Here is a 19,242-nt window from a genome sequence, read left to right on the forward strand (position 1 = left end):
TGAAATTAACTTTGATGAAGGTTATATTGACTTGTAACAATTGTCTGCCACATGTAATTGTTTACACATAGCATAAGATGCAATTTTGAAGACATTGGGACAACTTGCGGCGTCGTTATAAGCAAACCAATTCTCACCACTTTGTCAGAGTTGATGATTTGGGAAACTGTGCTGCTCCAGACGGCGACGATGTTCAGAGATGTAACCTGCATTCAGCATCGTTGCACTACCGCAATGCTATCATTGGCCTATTTTTCTCTCTTGTTTTGAAATTGATTCCCGTTGATGACTTCCCATGGAGGAAATGGAGCTCAAGCACTGCCTCCTCCATGGCCGCAACTCCTTCAACCACCTCAAGACCGTCCATTGCCGCCTCCTCCGCCTCAAAATCGACCACGATAACTATCTTCTCAACATCATCCTCCAGTATTCATTTTTGTTTTGCAACACGCCCTACGCCAAGCGCGTCTTCTCCCAATCCAAGAACCCTAACATATACCTCTTTAACGACTCCTTTGACGACGCTGTTCTGTTTTACAACTCAATGCACAGCTCCGGGTTTTTTCCAGACAACTACACGTTCACTTTTGTACTCAAAGCATGTGCCAGGATGGCAGATTTTCGTATGGCGTCAAGCTCCATTCGCTTGTGAAAATGGGATTCGATTGTGATGTGTTTGTGAAGACAATTCTTGTTTGTTTGTATTCGAAATGTGGGTACGTAAATGATGCACGAAAGGTGTTTGATGTATTCTTGAGAAGAATGTTGTTTCGTGGACTGCTATTATCTGTGGGTATATTGGGGGTGGCCTTCACGAGAAAGCAGTTGGTTTGTTTAGAGAGTTGTTAGAGGAGGGCGTAAAGCCGAATAATTTCACTCTCGTTCGGGTTTTGTATTTTTGTTCTCAGTTAGGGGACTTGGCTAGTGGAGAGTGGATTGATAATTATATAACTGAGAGTGGTTTCCATAGGAATGTGTTTGTGTTGACTTCTTCGGTTGACATGTATGCCAACTGCGGGAGCATGGAGAAGGCGCTGCAGGTTTTGATGGAATGATTGAGAGGGATATTGTTTGTTGGCGGCCATGATTCAGGGATATACATCCAACGGGCTTCCTAAGGAAGCACTTGACTTGTTCTTTGAGGTGCAGATGGAGAATCTGAGGCCTGATTGCTATGCCATGGTGGGAGTTCTTTCTGCATGTGCGAGGTTGAGAGCATTGGAGTTGGGGAATTGGGCTAAGGGATTGATGGATGTTGATGAGTTTTTGCTGAATCCTGTATTAGCATTGCCTTGATTGACTTTTATGCTAAATGTGGAAGCATTGCAAGCGCGGTGGATATTTTCAGAATGATGAAGGGAAAGGACCGTGTGGTGTTCAACGCCATAATTTCTGGACTGGCTATGAATGGACATGTTCGGGCCACATTTGGGGTATTTGGACAACTGGAGAAGTATGAAATTCAGCCAGATGGAAATACTTTTGTCGGCTTACTTTGCGGGTGTACCCATGCTGGTTTGGTTAATGATGGTCGACGATATTTCGATAGCATGAGTTATGTCTTTTCTTTAAGTCCTACTATCGAGCATTATGGATGCATGGTGGATCTTCTATCCCGTGCAGGCTTATTGGTTGAAGCACATAATTTGATCAAGAGTATGCCAATGAAACCGAATACTATTGTTTTAGGGATATTATTAGGAAGATGCAGAAGAATTGGTTTGCTTGCAGCCATTCCGTAAGATGTTCTATTGCCTTCAGAACTGCATCTTATGCTATGTGTAAACAATTACATGTGGCACACAAATGTTACAAGTCAATATAACCTTCGTCAAAGTCGATTTCATTAAGCTCTTGATTTTGGTCGAGTATAGAAAGTAGAAACAAAGAAAAGCTAGAAGCTAAAACAAATAAGCATCAACTAGCATAAGTTGTGTAACCACTGCTGGAGAAAATGCAATGATTTGGAGGTCATTCCTTTGCGCTGCACCACCGCAAGTTAAAGCATTGGCACATCTGTTTGCATTCCTAGGAATCAAGACACAACAAACCTGCCAAGCATGCCTTAGAAGCCCATGAATTGAAAAAATCAACAACGGAGCATATGGACCCATTTTCACTGGCGCAAGGAAAAAGCCTCCCAGAAATTCATCTCGTGCACATTACTACAGAAGTAATGCTTTCAGGTTAACTCAGCCCATTCTTTGCCGCAAGCTCAACCGGAGTAATGTCTGCATAGAAAGTCCTCCCAACAAATCCCAGCACCCAATTCGCACCAACAATTCTGTTAAGAGGTACCATCACAAAACAAACAACCATCAACATTCAACTTTATTGCACCTAAAGGAGGAGAAAGCCAACGATCCACAAAGCCAGTGAGGAGTAACTCAACACAAACAATATGAATATCAAAGAAAAACTTAAGAATGTAATGAAGCAAAGATGTAGAGACTAGTGCCATGATCATTAAGCTCTTGCTGATTCCTATTAAAGATTACATCTTTTTATCCTCACTTATCATTGAAGAGACTCCCTATAAGCTATATTTTTTCTTTTGTGCTTTCTGGTTGCATCAATAATAGCATTTCTGACAATTACATCATGCACGCCAGCTATGCAGTCCCCTTCGGTTAACCACTCCATCCATATTTTGGAACAGTAAAAACAAGGGATAGAAAAGGCCATTGGTAATGTCAAGACACTTATCATAGAAATATTTCAAATTATTTGCCCTCACAAGAGGCAATGACAATAAAACTAGAGCCTACAACAGTTTAAATTTTAAGGGTTCTTGCTATTAAGCGTCCTTAAGGCCCTTGTAAAAATTTCAAAAAGTAGTAAGATTTTCACATTTTGAAGACTTCAATGCATTCAGTGCACTAAAGATTTAAAAACATAATTTTTATTAAGCCTTAACAAGTGCACTTACTCATTAGCAAAACCCAAAGTTTAACTATTCAATCTAACAATGGATAAAAAATTGAGATAGGTGCTCACTACTTGAGTAAGGTAAAATTACCTTTAATTCTTTACGTCAAAATTTTACCAGTAGGATTAGCTGATTTTCAAAATACTCGCTTTCCTGTCTGAATAAAGAGGCATCATAAGGAAAGCTTCACTTCAACCTTTTGTCCATTTTTTAACCAAATGTTCAAACCAGGAAAACTGCTTTCACTATGAATTGTTATGAAATTAAGGTCATAGTGATATCCTACAAGTCTCAGGTTTCATTTTCCTCCGTCAAAATGTTCATGGAGGTTTAGCAGAACATTTTAACATATGCAAGAGAAACTCTTGTCAACTTTTGAAGTATAGCAAACAATGAGATCAGATTCTATACTAGTCTACATCATAAAATGTTACCAATAATCTCCACAAGAACATGAACCTTCTCTGAAATAATGGAATCTATTATTATCGCTAATGATTATCTCTCTCCCTTTAACTTTGGAAATGAGTTTTATGGCCTCATTACAATCACCATATGCGTAGATTTTTAATAACACAAATGATGTCATTTGCCCCAGTATTGATCAGGGCAAATGCAACGGCTAATTTCTCACTATGACAGCCAAGGAAGTACTTCTTCTCCTTTTCCTCTATATCAAATAGCACAAACTCAGTAGTTGGACTATAGCCGACTTCTCTCAATTCCTTAAACAAACATTCAAGTTTTTCATATATCTTTGGTGACATAGGATGGAAAGTATCTCCTACAAAGTATTCATGAACAACCCCATCCACTTCAACCCAACTACACCCAGGTAATTTTTGCATTCCCTTCTCGTTCAGCGTTAACCTAACTTTTTCTGCTTCATCCCATCTATGACTTGCTGAATATATATTTGATAAGAGAACATAATGTCCTGAATTCTATGTTTCTAACTCAATTAGCTGTTTTAACACGGGTTCTGCTAATTTAGTATCATGATGCAACCTACATCCTCCCAATAATTCCCGCAAAACAATAGTGTTCAGTTTCATTGGCATACTCTTGATCAAATTATGTGCTTCAACCAACAAGACTGCACGGGATAGAAGATCCACCATGCATCCAGAATGCTCGATAGTAGGACTTAAATAAAATACATGACTCATGCTATCGAATTATCGTCGACCATCATCAACCAAACCAGCATGGGTACACCCGCAAAGTAATCCAACAAAATTATTCCCATCTGGCTGAATTTCATACTTCTCCATTTGTCCAAATACCCCAAATGTGGCCCGAACATGTCCATTCATAGCCAGTCCAGAAATTATGGCGTTGAACACCACACGATCCTTTCCCTTCATAATTCTGAGAATATCCACCGCTTGTGTAATGCTTCCACATTTAGCATAAAAGTCAATCAAGGCAGTGCCTAATACATGATTAAAAAAAACTCATCAGCATCCAACAATCCCTTAGCCCAATTTCCCAAATCCAGTGCTCCCAACCTCGCACATGTAGAAAGAACTCCCACAATGGCATAGCAATAAGGCCACAGATTCTCTCTCTGCATCTCAAAGAACAAGTCAAGTGCTTCCTTAGGAAGCTCGTTGGATGCATAGCCCTGAATCATGACACTCCAACAAATAATATCCCTCTCAACCATTCCATAAAAAACCTGCCGTGCCTTCTCCATGTTCCCGCACTTTGGCATACATGTCAACCAAAGAAGTCAACACAAACACATTCCTATGGAAACCACTCTCAGTTATATACTTATCAATCCACTCTCCACTAGCCAAGTCCCTTAATTGAGAACACGAATACAAAACCCGAACGAGAGCGAAATTATCCGGCTTCACGCCCACCTCTAACAACTCTCTAAACAAACCAACTGCTTCGTCATGAAGGCCGCACCCAATATACCCATAGATAATAGCGGTCTACGAAACAACATTCTTCTCCGAAATATCATCAAACAGCTTCCGTGCATCCTTTAAGTATCCACATTTCGAATACAAACAAACAAGACTTGTCTTGACAAACACGTCACAATCGAATTCCATTTTCACAACAAGCGACTGGAGCTTGATGCCAAACAGAAAATCCGCCAGCCTGGCACACACTTTGAGTACAAAAGTGAACGTGTAGTTGTCTGGCAAGAACCCGGCGCTGCGCAGTGAGTTGTAAAACAGAACAGTGTCGTCGAAGGAGTCGTTGGAGACCGTTTCGCGGATCATAGTGTTAAAAAGGTATATGTTAGGGTTCTTGGATTGGGAGAAGACGCGCTTGGCGTAGGGCATGTTGTGAAAGAAAAATGAATGCTGGAGGATGATGTTGAGAAGGTAGTTATCGTGGTCGATGTAGAGGCGGAGGAGGCGACAGTGGGCGGTCCTAAGGTGGTTGAAGGAGTTGAGGCCATGGAGGAGGCAGTGCTTGAGCTCCATAGCCGCCATGGGAAGTCATCAACGGGAATCAATTTCAAAACAAGAGAGAGAAACAGGCCAATGATAGCATGTGCGTTAGTGCAACGATGCCGAATGCAACTGGAGCAGCACAGTTTTTCGAAGCATCAACTCTGTACAATGCCACACAGCTTAAGCCCTGTATTGCAGTTGCCAGTACCAACGGATTCAGAAAATAATCAAGGTTCTGAAAATTGAACCGGTCATTGAACCGTTCTAGTTATTGATTTACTAGTTTACTGGTCCAACCAGTTCAATCGTAGTTCAACCAAAATAACCGTTTTATAATAAATAAAATAACTAACAGCAAGATTCCATATTAACTAATAACAATTATTCAAAATTTGTTACAATAAAGAATAAAACTATAAAAAGATGTATTATCTTCTACATTCCAATTAAGGAAAAAATAGAAAATAAATTAGAGAAAGAGAAAGAGATTACTCCAGCCATTGTTTCACAGTAACTTCACAACTGTTTTATTTACAAAATAAAGTTATTTACAACATGAACTAATCTAGAAAGAAAATAAAAGCTTTCATAGCCAACTAGACAGAATTGTTTGCATATTTAAAAAAAGAGTAATCACCTAAATTTTGATTCAAAAGAAACAATTTGGTTTTCAAAAGTATATACATTGTTCTATCTAACATATCTCTAAAAGAAAAGAAAAAAATAAACTACTTTACTTAATAATTACTAATATATGTCACAAAATTTGATGCCTTTTATCTACCAATATACAACAATAACTAACAAAAGTTATGGAATCAAAGGCATACAGATCATTACAACTTAGTGAAGAATATGAAAAAGGAATATAAAAGAATATATTTACACGTCAACAAACAAAATTACTAGCGTCAACGAGCAAAATTTCGACATTCAATTTAAAAAAGAAACAAAACTTAATTTCTAAAGTGGGTCACAAGATTTACATCCTTAATCATCACAAGGCCAACCTTAGAGAGAAGGTCCTTCATCGTTCTCAATGCCGCCGAGCTCACCGTTGCTGCCGGTTCCGTTTCGTTCACGCACCGTGACTCTTCGAAGGTTCTTAAACCTCTCTTTAACTCTCCTTGTTTTCCCTGACTAACGAAACAAATGGTCAACTCTTGTTCTGTTCTCGATTATCCCTACCACCTGTTTGTTATAATTAAACTCATTTCTTTGCCTCATTTTAAGTTAATAAATACGCAACTCTCGTATTCATTCTGATATTTTAGTGTGTTGATCATGTAGAAAAAAATTGGATGTGTATGCAGGTGATCAAGCCTTCGAGAGTTGAGTTGTTCGAAAGTGATGAGATTTTGGTGCTGGAGTTTGCAGAGGCGGTTCCGATTGGGTTGGGTGTGTTGGCCATTCAGTTTGAAGGAATCTTGAATGATAGAATGAAAGGGTTTTACAGAAGGTATGTGCGTTGTTTCTTGTTAGGTTTTCTTCGTTTTTCATGGGTTTCCAAAGGGTGAAAAATTCAACTTGAACTATGCTCAAGTTGCATGCATTTTGATCACTGACTAAATTGAAATTGATCGTTTCATGACCTTACTTGGTAGTAACAAGGGCAACGTTGTTTAAGTCAATGTCCTGTTTTCCTGATATTCTTTAGAGAAATGTTAGAGGAACACTTTCTATCAATATTAGTCAACACTTTAGACCAACACCTTATTTTTATACTATTAGGATTTAGGTTCAGAGTTTAGGAATTAGAATTTAGTACTTAGTGTTTAGAGTGTTGATCAAGTGTTGGAAAAAAATGATAAATTTTGTTGGTCATGTATCATTGCTCATTTCTTTTTTATGATTATTTGTTATGGTTATTTTTTCATGCATGCAGTACCTATGAGCATAATGATGAGAAGAAGAATATGGCAGTCACACAGTTTGAACCAGCTGATGCCAGGCGATGCTTTCCTTGCTGGGATGAACCTGCATGCAAGGTCCTACTTTGCACATCTTCTCCCTTAAATTGACCTTTAGTCTAAGCACTCTAAGGGTAGAATATTTTATTGTTGCAACAACACACTGAGGTGTGCTTTCAAAGTTGGCCTGTGTTCCATCATAGATGTTTGATTTTGCAGGCTACTTTCAAGATCACTTTGGATGTGCCTTCTGAGCTTGTTGCTCTGTCTAACATGCCTGTTGTGGAAGAAAAAGTAGATGGAAGTCTGAAACAGTTTCATATCAGGAATCTCCAATCATGTCTACATATTTGGTTGCTGTTGTTGTTGGTTTATTTGATTATGTGGAAGATCATACATCCGATGGTAAAACTTTTTTTCCAGGTGTTGTTAGCCCTGACTTCTCTATTCTTAATGAAATCTAACATTTTGACAGGGGTCAAAGTTTGAGTATATTGTCAAGTTGGCAAGGCAAACCAAGGGAAATTTGCACTACATGTTGCTACGAGAACTTTGGAACTATACAAGGAGTAAGTAGTGTGGAACCGTTAAATCATTTGTTTCTTAGACGGGAATGTTATCAGAAATGATTCAGAATTCAATTTCTTTTAAATTCCAGTAATTCACCTTGTAGGTGCAAAACATGCAACTGTTTTTAAGAATTTATGTTGTTGTGTTCTTCATGCAAAGCATGGCCATCCTGCTCGTATCATGTTCAGAATGGGCAACATAAGTGTATGATATTCTAAGTTTGTTTCCATGTCAGTCCATTTGCTTGACTGCTGTTGTGGGCATGTTGGCATCATTTTTTATTCAATAGTCAACTAACTGATAATTCAACAGCTATTTTGCCACACCCTACCCTCTACCAAAAATGGATATGATTGCAATCCCTGATTTTGCTGCTGGAGCCATGGAAAATTATGGTTTGGTTACGTATCGCGAAACTGCTTTGCTTTTTGATTAGCAGCATTCTGCTGCTGTTAACAAGCAGAGGGTAATCATCCTATTCATAATCTTGACAACTTGAGTTTCTTTTACTCTGTGTAAAATGACATTGTTTGTAACTTGAGGAAAACTTATCTCTGTTTTCCTTTTTTTTGTTTCTTTAATAAGTTAACTAATCTCTCTCTCTCTCCCCCCCTTGGGTGTGACCAGGTTAGCTATTTAGCAACTGATAGCTTGTTTCCTGACTGGAAAATATGGTCTCAATTCGTAAATGAATCTACTGAGGGTCTCAGGTTGGATGGGCTTGCGGAATCCCACCCAATTGAGGTATTGTATCATTTAATCTGTCAGCCTTTCTTTAATGTGGTTAGGTTTATCCTACATTGGATTTTTAATTACATGTAGCGTAATTCTTTGTATTGTTTGTTGTATCAATCTAAAAAGAAGTTTTGGGTAATCCTTGGTTAACAAGTTTATAGTTGGTCTTACGAGTTTTATATAAATTTTATTTGCAGGTAGAAGTAAATCATGCTGGCGAGATTGATGAAATATTTGATTCAATAAGTTATAGAAAAGGTGCATCTGTAATTAGGATGCTGCAAAGCTATCTTGGTGCTGAACGCTTTCAGGTCACTATTCTCATTCCACAAAAGGCTATAGTTTGAATGCAATAAATCAGTATTCTTATTCCATAAGACAGACCATATGCATACTGTAAATTCTTACAAGTATACTATTACTTGCGAAATTAGTGAAATGTATGTTTCTAGTATTTTTATATGAAGTTACTCAAATTGCTTTTATATATCACTTATTCATGTAACCAGAGGTCTTTAGCTTCGTATATTAAAAAGCAAGCTTATTCAAATGCCAAAACTGTGGATCTATGGAATGCACTTGAGGAGGGATCTGGCGAACCTGTCAACAAGTTAATGAGCTCGTGGACAAAGTAGAAGGGATATCCTGTTGTATCAGTTAAAGTCAATGATCAGAAACTGGAGTTTAATCAGGTTTCTTGAGTTCTTGATTATGATTACTTTCAGCGTGAAAAATCCATTACATGTGTTGTGACCTAGCTTTGCATTTAATTGGTAGTCGCAATTCTTGTCAAGTGGTGCCAACGGAGAAGGACACTGGGTTGTTCCAGTAACACTATGCTTTGGCTCATATGATGTTCGCAAGAATTTCCTGTTGCAAGCAAAATCTGAAGCACTTGACATTAAGGAGTTAGTGGGTTCACAGATTGCTGGAGATCAAGTTGCAAATTCTTGGATTGAAGTTAATGTGGATCAGACAGGTTTCTATAGGGTGAAATATGACGAGCCTCTTGTGGCTAGACTTAGATATGCCATAGATAAACAGTTATTGTCTACAGCAGACCGACATGGTAAATTAGAAATTATCTAAGGCAATTTATTTTTTATGGTAGAAAAGGAAAAGATACTTAACCTGTGAGTAATTTACTGTGTCAGGAATTTTGGATGATTTATTTGCACTTTGTATGGCTCGCCAAGAATCATTGACATCGTTGATAAACTTGATGGGAGCTTACAGAGGGGAAGTTGAATATATTGTGCTGTCGAGCCTGATTTCTGTAATGTTATCTACCTAGTCTTGCATTTTCTTACTTAAAAATTTATTTTTATTTTATTTTATAATCTAATTCCAATTCTTTAATTTGTGCAGGTTAGCTATAAAGTCAGAAGGATTGCAGCTGATGCAGTACCAGACTTGGTAGATTATTTCAAGCAATTCTTTATTAACCTTTTCCAATACACTGCGGAGTAAGTTGACATAGATCCTGGAATATTTTGTTTCAATTAATTAAAATATATTAGTAGTGTTTGCTAGATAGAGTTTATGCTTGTATAATGGTAATGTTGCTTGTGGTAGTGTGGATAGCCTAAAAGAGGTTCAGCTTGTCTGTTTACATAGTCAATATTAACTTTGTCCTTTGATAACTAGTTTTTCTATCTTGTGTTTCAGATTTAAACTTCTTAACCCTCTTGTATATTGTCCCTGCAGGAGGCTTGGTTGGGAACCTAAACCAGGAGAAAGTCATCTCGATGCAATGTTGAGAGGAGAAATTTTGACTGCTTTAGCTCAGTTTGGACATGATCTGACTCTAGAAGAAGCAAACAAGCGTTTTCAGGAATTCTTGAATGACAGAAATACACCACTTTGTTCACCTGATATAAGAAAGGTTAGCTGCAGTTTCATTGGAATTCCGAAACCCTTAACGGACTTCTGTTGATGATTATTGTAAAATTGTTGGCAGGCAACATATGTGGCAGTAATGCAACAGGCAAGCAAAACCAACCGATCGGGTTATGAATCCCTTCTGAAAGTATATAGAGAAACTGACTTAAGAGAAAATACGCATTCTGGGTAATAATAATACATCATCTATGAGTGAGAATTAGCATAACATTACTTTTCTGAGTCAAAGCATACCAATATCTTGAATGTGTTTGTAGGCTCCTTGTCTGATACACCTGATCCGGATCTAGTTCTTGAAGTTCTTAACTTCATGCTGTCTCCTGAGGTATCTAATTGCAAATATTAAGTCAGTTCATGCCAACTCATACATAAAAACCAGGTAAATGGTTATATATAAATACTGGAGATTGATTGATATGTTGGTTTATCTGGTCAGGTCCGTAGCCAGGACGTGATTATGGGGCTTCCTACTAGTCCGGAAGGACGAGATGTAGCCTGGGAATGGCTTAAGGTAAGGAACACATCACAACCAATAGGTTTTGGAATTGTAGGTAGACCAAACCTTGGATTTAACATTCATCGTCTTAACAATTTTCCTATACAGGAAAACTGGGAACGCATATTAAAGACATATGGCTCTGGATTTTTGATAACTCGGTTTGTCAGTGCAGTTGTCTCACCGGTTTGTTTGCTGTGTCCCTCTATAATGCTTTGTTTGTTCTATTGATTTTCTTAGCACATTTAGTAATTGGATCATTTCGTTGATCATGGGTGCAGTTTGCTTCCGTTGAGAAAGCGAAGGAAGTAGAGGAATTCTTTGTTAGCCATGGTACACAGTCAATTGCTAGGACGTTAAAGCAGAGCCTGGAGAGGGTTAACATCAATGCAAACTGGGTTCAGAGTGTTAAGAACGAGAACAACCTTCTTGATGCTGTCAAAGAGTTGGCATATAGGAAATACTAGCAGTGAGCTTCACTGCTTTCTCCATTGTCTGAAAAGTTTGAGAGTTTCTCAATGTTTATGTTACCACTGAGCATGTGTACAAGTTAAGTTGTTCTATATTCGAGTCTTCTTATTCACACTTAAAGTTGGAATTTCTGGGAGTTTCTTTGTTAGTAATGCATGAGACCGTTGATTTAAACTAGTCTTCTGTTTTCTTTAAGGAGTCTTGCCAAGTACTTTTCTTTTGCTTTTTTTTTTTTTATTTGGAATTCTGTGATCACAAAATTGCGGCTCCCGTGTCCCTACTCTATCTTCCTAGAACATTTGTTAAATAATTGTTTTTAAAATATAAAATTATGTGATGCTATTTTTCAAGAAACAAAACAAATGCTTGAAATATTGATATTTAGAATTTTGATTTTATGGATAAAGCAAAGGGGTAAAATTTAACGACAACCTTTGCGTGGACAGTTGAGAAGTCATTGTCTCCCAGTTTTCATTGAAGGCAAAAATATGACAGCGCAACACACAGGCAGACACGTAGGACCTTTTCGTTTGTCTTTGCTCGCGGCAATCGGAATCAGAAGAACTTCGAGGTTGAGATATTTATTGGAGCCATCAAATCAAAACCATAAAAAAACTAGGTTCAATCAGCAGAATTATATTCGCAGATGTGTAAGCATCTTGAAACTTGGCTACCTGCTTTCGTGAAGCAACAACAAAGCTTTAGTCAAAACGATAAAATATCTGAAAATCGTGCATAGTGGAAAACCACATGCACAGGTTCAGAGTCAAATAACACCAAATTAATTTTTGTTTTATTTTTCATGGCTAATTCCAATTTTTAATATAAAATCAACTGTTACGAGATAGAACTATTAACCAGATTACAAATTAAACTTTCATGATTCTCCGAATTAACATTTTTTATAACAAAAAATTAAAAGGGGATTTTCACAAGGTAGGTTGTCGCTGAGTCACCCACAGACCCACTCACCCCTCTGGCCCTCTCCCTCTCCCTCTCCCTCTCCTTCTCCTGATCTCCTCTCGAGCCTCCAGCCCTCCACTCTCACCTCTCGCTCTCAGTTCTCACGTCTCCAGTCTCCACCTCAAGCTTCCGGCAGAGAAGAGAACTCGAACGCAGATTGGAGGAAGCACCGAAGCAGCCCTCCATCTCGTCGCGGTTCTTCAACGTCCAGCCACCGCCGCCGTCCGCATTGCTACAGGTTCGGCGCAACGTCGCCTTTGTTCGCCGCGCGGCCGCCTCCTTTTTGTTCGAGCTTCTGCCTCTGTTTTTTGGCAAACCCTTGTTCTGCCCTTTTTGGCCAACCCTTGCTCTGCCCTTGTTCGAGCTGCTTAGCCCTCTGTTCAGCCCTCTACGCCGCGTGTTCGAGCCTCTGTTCCGCCGCCTTTCAGCCACCGTTCTACCGTTGTTCAGCCTCCGTTCAGCCATTTCCGTCGCGTTTTAAAGCTCCTCCCTCTCCCTGTACGGTTTGAATTTCAGAACTGCTCCATCCTAGGGTAATTTTTTTCCCTTCTTCTTGTTCTTTCTTGTATTAATTATTCGGTTATTGTTTTCTTGTATTAATTATTCAGTTATTGTTTTATTTGATTGTTGTTTTCATGATTAATATGTTTTTCTGGTTCTTATTTTGTTGTTGGTTTGCTGTAGTTTAAAATTTTAATTGTTCTTGTTATTTTAATTTTCAGTTTTAATTGATGTTATTAATTTGTTAATTTGATAAATTATTATTTTGGTGTTGTTCTTGACCTTTTGATTGTTATATTGTGTTTTGCTGTTGTTGATTTAATAAATTGTTCATTGAGTGGAAGATGAAAAACCTGCCATGTTAAAACTGCTCTTGCCATGTTAAACCTACGATGTTAAAATTGCTCCTATTGTTTTGCTCTTCCAAATAGATTCTACCACCATGCTTGGACCTTCTCTCTAAGGTTGGCCTTGTGATGATTAAGGATGTAAATCTTGTGACCCACTTTAGAAATTAACTTTTTAGTTTCTTTTTTAAATTGAATGTCGAAATTTTGTTTGTTGATGCTAGTAATTTTGTTTGTTGATGTGTGAATATATTCTTTCATATTTCTCACTAAGTCGTAGTGATCTGTATGCCTTTGATCCCATAGCCTTTGTTAGTTATTGTTGCATATTGGTAGATAGAAGGCATCAAATTTTGTGACATATGGTAATAACTAGTAAGTAAAGTAGTTTATTCTTTTCTTTTCTTTTAGAGATATGTGAGATAGATCAATGTATATACTTTTGAAAACCAAATTGTTTCTTTTAAACCAAAATTTGGGTGATTACTCTTTTTTAAATATGCAAGCAATTCTGTCTAGTTGGCTATGAAAGCTTTTATTTTCTTTCTAGTATTAGTTCATGTTGTAAATGACCTTGTTTTGTAAATAAAACAGTTGTGAAGTTACTGTGAAACAATGGCGTGGAGTAGTCTCTCTCTCTTTCTCTAATTTATTTTCTTCTATTTTTTCCTTTGATTGGAATGTAGAAGATAATACATCTTTCTATGGTTTTATTCTTTATTGTAACAAATTTTGAATAATTGTTGTTAGTTAATATGGGAACCTTGCTGTTAGTTATTTTATTTATTATAAAACGGTTATTTTGGTTGAACTACGGTTGAACTGGTTGGACTAGTAAACCAGTGAACCAGTAACTAGAACGGTTCAATGACCGGTTCAGTTTTCAGAACCTTAACTATTTTCTGAATCTGTTGGCATTGGCAACTGCAGTACAGGGCTTAAGCTGTGTGGCATTGTACAGAGTTGATGCTTCGGGAAACTGTGCTGCTCCAGTTGCATTCGGCATCGTTGCACCAACGCACATGCTATCATTGGCTTGTTTCCCTTTCTTGTTTTGAAATTGATTCCCGTTGATGACTTCCCATGGCGGCTATGGAGCTCAAGCACTGCCTCCTCCATGGCCTCAACTCCTTCAACCACCTCAGGACCGCCCACTGTCGCCTCCTCCGACTCTACATCGACCACAATAACTACCTTCTCAACATCATCCTCCAGCATTCATTTTTCTTTCGCAACATGCCCTACGCCAAGCGCATCTTCTCCCAATCCAAGAACCCTAACATATACCTCTTTAACACTATGATCCGCGGAACGGTCTCCAACGACTCCTTCGACGACGCTGTTCTGTTTTACAACTCAATGCGCAACGCCGGGTTCTTGCCAGACAACTACACGTTCACTTTTGTACTCAAAGCGTGTGCCAGGTTGGCGAATTTTCTGTTTGGCGTCAAGCTCCAGTCGCTTGTTGTGAAAATGGGATTTGATTGTGACGTGTTTGTCAAGACAAGTCTTGTTTGTTTGTATTCGAAATGTGGGTACTTAAAGGATGCACGGAAGCTGTTTGATGATATTCCGGAGAAGAATGTTGTTTCGTGGACCGCTATTATCTGTGGGTATATTGGATGCGGCCTTCACGAGGAAGCAATTGGTTTGTTTAGGGAGTTGTTAGAGGTGGGCGTGAAGCCGGATAATTTCACTCTCGTTCGGGTTTTGTATTCGTGTTCTCAGTTAGGGGACTTGGCTAGTGGAGAGTGGATTGATAAGTATATAACTGAGTGTGGTTTCCATAGGAATGTGTTTGTGTTGACTTCTTTGGTTGACATGTATGCCAAGTGCGGGAGCATGGAGAAGGCGCGACAGGTTTTTGATGGAATGGTTGAGAGAGATATTGTTTGTTGGAGTGCCATGATTCAGGGCTATGCATCCAACGGGCTTCCTAAGGAAGCACTTGACTTGTTCTTTGAGATGCAGAGGGAGAATCTGAGGCCTGATTGCTATGCCATGGTGGGAGTTCTTTCTGCATGTGCGAGGTTGGGAGCACTGGAGTTAGGGAATCAGGTTAAGGGATTGTTGGATGCTGATGAGTTTTTGTTGAATCCTGTACTAGGGACTGCCTTGATTGACTTTTATGCTAAATGTGGAAACATTGCACAAGCGGTGGATATTTTCAGAATGATGAAGGGAAAGGATCGTGTGGTGTTCAACGCCATAATTTCTGGACTGGCTATGAATGGACATGTTCGGGCCACATTTGGGGTATTTGGACAAATGGAGAAGTATGGAATTCAGCCAGATGGGAATACTTTTGTTGGCTTACTTTGCGGGTGTACCCATGCTGGTTTGGTTAATGATGGTCAACGATATTTCGATAGCATGAGTCATGTCTTTTCTTTAAGTCCTACTATTGAGCATTATGGATGCATGGTGGATCTTTTATCCCGTGCAGGCTTGTTGGTTGAAGCACATAATTTGATCAAGAGTATGCCAATGAAACTGAATACTATTGTTTTGGGGGCATTATTGGGAGGATGTAGGTTGCATTGTGATATTAAATTGGCAAAACCCGTGTTAAAGCAGCTGATTGAGTTAGAACCATGGAATTCAGGACATTATGTTCTCTTATCAAATATATATTCAGCAAGTCATAGATGGGATGAAGCAGAAAAAGTTAGGTTAACGCTAAACGAGAAAGGAATGCAAAAATTACCTGGGTGTAGTTGGGTTGAAGTGGATGGGGTTGTTCATGAATTCCTTGTAGGAGATACTTCCCATCCTATGTCATCGAAGATATATGAAAAACTTGAAAGTTTGTTTAAGGAATTGAGAGAAGTCGGTTATAGTCCAATTACTGAGTTTGTGCTCTTTGATATAGAGGAAGAGGAGAAGGAGTACTTCCTTGGCTGTCATAGTGAGAAATTAGCCGTTGCATTTGCCCTGATCAATACTGCGGCAAATGACATCATTCGTGTTGTTAAAAATCTACGCGTATGTGGTGATTGTCATGAGGCAATAAAACTCATTTCCAAAGTTACAGGGAGAGAGATAATCATTAGGGATAATAATAGATTCCATTGTTTCAGAGAAGGTTCATGTTCTTGTGGAGATTATTGGTAACATTTTGTGATGTAGACTAGTATAGATTCATATTGTTTGTGCCGAGTTACTCCTCACTGGTTTTGTGGATCGTTGGCTTTCTCCTCCTTTAGGTGCAATAAAGTTGAATGTTGATGGTTGTTTGTTTGGTGATGGTACCTCTTAACAGAATTGTTGGTGCGAATTGGGTGCTGGAATTTGTTGGGAAGACTTCCTATGCAGACATTACTCCGGTTGAGTTTGCGGCAAAGAGTGGGCTGAGCTAACCTGAAAGCATGGCTTCTGTAGTATTGTGCACGAGATGGATTACTGGGAGTCTTTTTCCTTGCGCCAGTGTCACCGGGCAAATGGGTCCATATGCTCAGTGGCTGATATTTGCAATTCATGGGCTCCTAAGGCGTGCTTGGTAGGTTTGTTGTGTCTTGATTCCTAGGAATGCAAACAAATGTACCAAGGCTTTAACTTGTGGTGGTGCAGCGCAAAGGAATGACCTCCAAAGCGCAAAGGAATGACCTCCAAATCATTGCGTTTCCTCCAGTAGTGGTTACACAACTTCTGCGAGTTGATGCTTATTTGTTTTAGCTTCTAGCTTTTCTTTGTTTCTACTTCCTATACTCTACCAAAACCAAGAGCTTAATGAAATTGACTTTGATGAGGGTTATATTGACTTGTAACATTTGTGTGCCACATATAATTGTTTACACATAGCATAAGATGCAGTTTTGAAGACATTGAGACATTTTGCGGAATCGCTACAAGCAAACCAATTCTCACCACTTTGTCAAGCAGGAGAGCATGCTAGCTTGCAGTGATCAATCTCATTGTAGTAATTTTCATACATTATAGTGTACAAAGCTTTTCAGAAAATATGTAAAAAACATTAAGAACCATGTAGTGAACTATTTATGATTCTTGCATACATCTTCTATGCAATTCCTAATGTTTTGTTAATTAATAAGGTAATTACAAATGTTGTTATTCACATCATTTGAACCCTTTAACTGTTGGTAACCATGCCCCAATTGCATTTGATGTTAATCTCTTACTAAGAGTCTAGGACTATACCTTGTAATAAGCATGACCTTTAGTTAGAACAGCTATAATGCATGACATTTAGTTATTTATCATGTATAAATTCAAAACATGTCTAATTGATTGCTTTGCTAGTAATAGCAGGAAGGAAGCTCTCACTGATAGAAAGGGCTCAAAGGTTCCCTGGTTCTTTCTGGTTTTGTATTGCATCACAATTTTGGGGGCAAAAGGCCAAAGTACACCTTTCACAAGCACTTTCTTCTCTGTCCTAGTGCAGCTCTTACCTTGCAGGACAACAGTTGCTCCTTTCAGCCCCATCCCACCTTCCGACGACTGCTGTAATGCCGTCATGGCATTAGGTCAACCACTCAACCGTGTTTGTGTTTTCTTGTGAATGGCCCTTCGATATCTGGTGTAGACCAGAACATGGCTTTGCAACTTCCAGAGAAGTGCGCTGCAAACTTCGAGCCATGTAAATTCCCTCGTTCTTGCACACGTCTGCACATGCATTCAGATACATTATCTAGATAATCAAATAATTAGCTTATAAACAATTGTTATAAATCTTAATGAAAAAATTGGTGATAATGCTTCAAGTTTGAATGATTAACCCGTTTTTTTTCTTCATCATGCAGGTGATATCATGAAGTGAAGAGGCTAGAGACTAGAGCAGATATGCATTTTTAGACTCAAGTATTTTTATTAGGCGCCACCTTTGTAGTGCTTCTCACAATAAGGTTGCATGGGATTATGTGATGAATGAAAATTAGGTTGAGTTCAATCCATGTTGCTGTATGGTTACATAGAGCATCATGTGAAAACATAAGTCCTTATCCATCATGCATGTTCTTTCACTATGATCATTCTAATATATATCTCTTACTCCACTATAGCAGTTATGTTCTGTCTCATGGTTATAGTATGCCTTTTAAATGTAAAAAATTCAGAAAAGATTTGGTTAGTCTACGCTCTTTTTGTTCTTAAATAAATAAATGTTGGTTGGACATCTCTCTCTGTCTCTCTCTCTCTCTAAATATATATATATATAACAAAAAATGGCATTAAAAGATTAATTTTTAACAGAAATGTTATTTTGACAAATGGGTGCTTTTTTTTTTTTGTTTTTTGGTTAACGAAATGGATGCTTTTTTGTCTTACACAAATGAATGCTTCAACTCATTCATGAGCACCAAATGATTTCTCCTGTGCAAGCGTTGTGTTGATCAAAATTATTACAAATCCTTTTAAATAACGTTATAATTTCCATGGTCTCCTATGTGGAGAAATAACACCAGCATGAGATCACACAAAACCCTATATAGAGTTACATCAGCATTCTTGAGATTTTTTTTCTTTCAATTGTAACTGGTGAGACTCAAACCTGAGACTTTTAAATGGGAAGAAAGAAATTGTTATTTGAGATATAGCTTGTTGGCGATTTTAGCTCCATCTAAATTGACTTGAAAAAGTTTGGGACAAAAAGTCCATTTTAAATTAGGCAAAATACTTTAGTTTGTTTCTCATGGGCCGTGTAAAAATTTTATCAATTTGTCAAAAACATAAAAGTGACTTGAAAAATAACTCCATCTCTTCGATCACAGCATCATAGATTCACACGGACCAATTTTAGGAATTTGTTTGCTTGATCTTAAATAAAAGAAAATGATAAATAAGTTTTTAATTTTTTTTATAATAGAAGACAAATCTTTCACCAAATTAAAATACAATTCCTTAACTTTTATAACTGGGAGATACATAATTCCTCTCGTGGCGGTTTAAATATATTATAGAGGAATTTATATGTTTTCTATTTATAAAAGTTAGAAACCTATTTATAATTAAATTTAATAAAATATTTATTTATTTTTGAGTT

At 38.1% G+C, this 19,242-nt stretch overlaps 1 protein-coding gene and 3 pseudogenes across 5 annotated transcripts; 3 read left to right on the forward strand and 1 right to left on the reverse strand.

Annotated features, from left to right (window-relative positions):
• Positions 296-1,782, forward strand: LOC107607741 (annotated as a pseudogene).
• On the reverse strand, positions 3,337-5,662 carry LOC107607742 (annotated as a pseudogene).
• On the forward strand, positions 5,466-11,628 carry LOC107607744 (annotated as a pseudogene).
• LOC107605961 (putative pentatricopeptide repeat-containing protein At3g08820) lies at positions 12,714-18,259 on the forward strand. 5 transcript variants are annotated; one of them, XR_002350464.1, is made up of 4 exons: positions 12,714-12,929; positions 14,175-17,163; positions 17,505-17,841; positions 18,005-18,259. XR_002350464.1 is itself a non-coding variant. In XM_021106320.1 (2 exons), the coding sequence occupies exon 2, from the start codon at positions 14,328-14,330 to the stop codon at positions 16,356-16,358; it is 2,031 nt and encodes a 676-aa protein (XP_020961979.1). In that variant the 5' UTR covers positions 12,714-12,929; positions 14,175-14,327; the 3' UTR covers positions 16,359-17,254. The 5 variants fall into 5 exon arrangements, 1 of the variants encoding a protein (XP_020961979.1); XR_002350465.1 differs by having other exon boundaries at positions 17,511-17,841; XR_002350466.1 differs by having other exon boundaries at positions 17,514-17,841.

Source organism: Arachis ipaensis, chromosome B07 (genome assembly GCF_000816755.2).
Source record: "Arachis ipaensis cultivar K30076 chromosome B07, Araip1.1, whole genome shotgun sequence".
Taxonomy (NCBI): Eukaryota; Viridiplantae; Streptophyta; class Magnoliopsida; order Fabales; family Fabaceae; genus Arachis; species Arachis ipaensis.

Bases quoted from the DNA above. Each gene is read 5' to 3' on its own strand.
- LOC107605961 (XM_021106320.1), top strand. From the start codon at position 14,328: ATGGCGGCTATGGAGCTCAAGCACTGCCTCCTCCATGGCCTCAACTCC.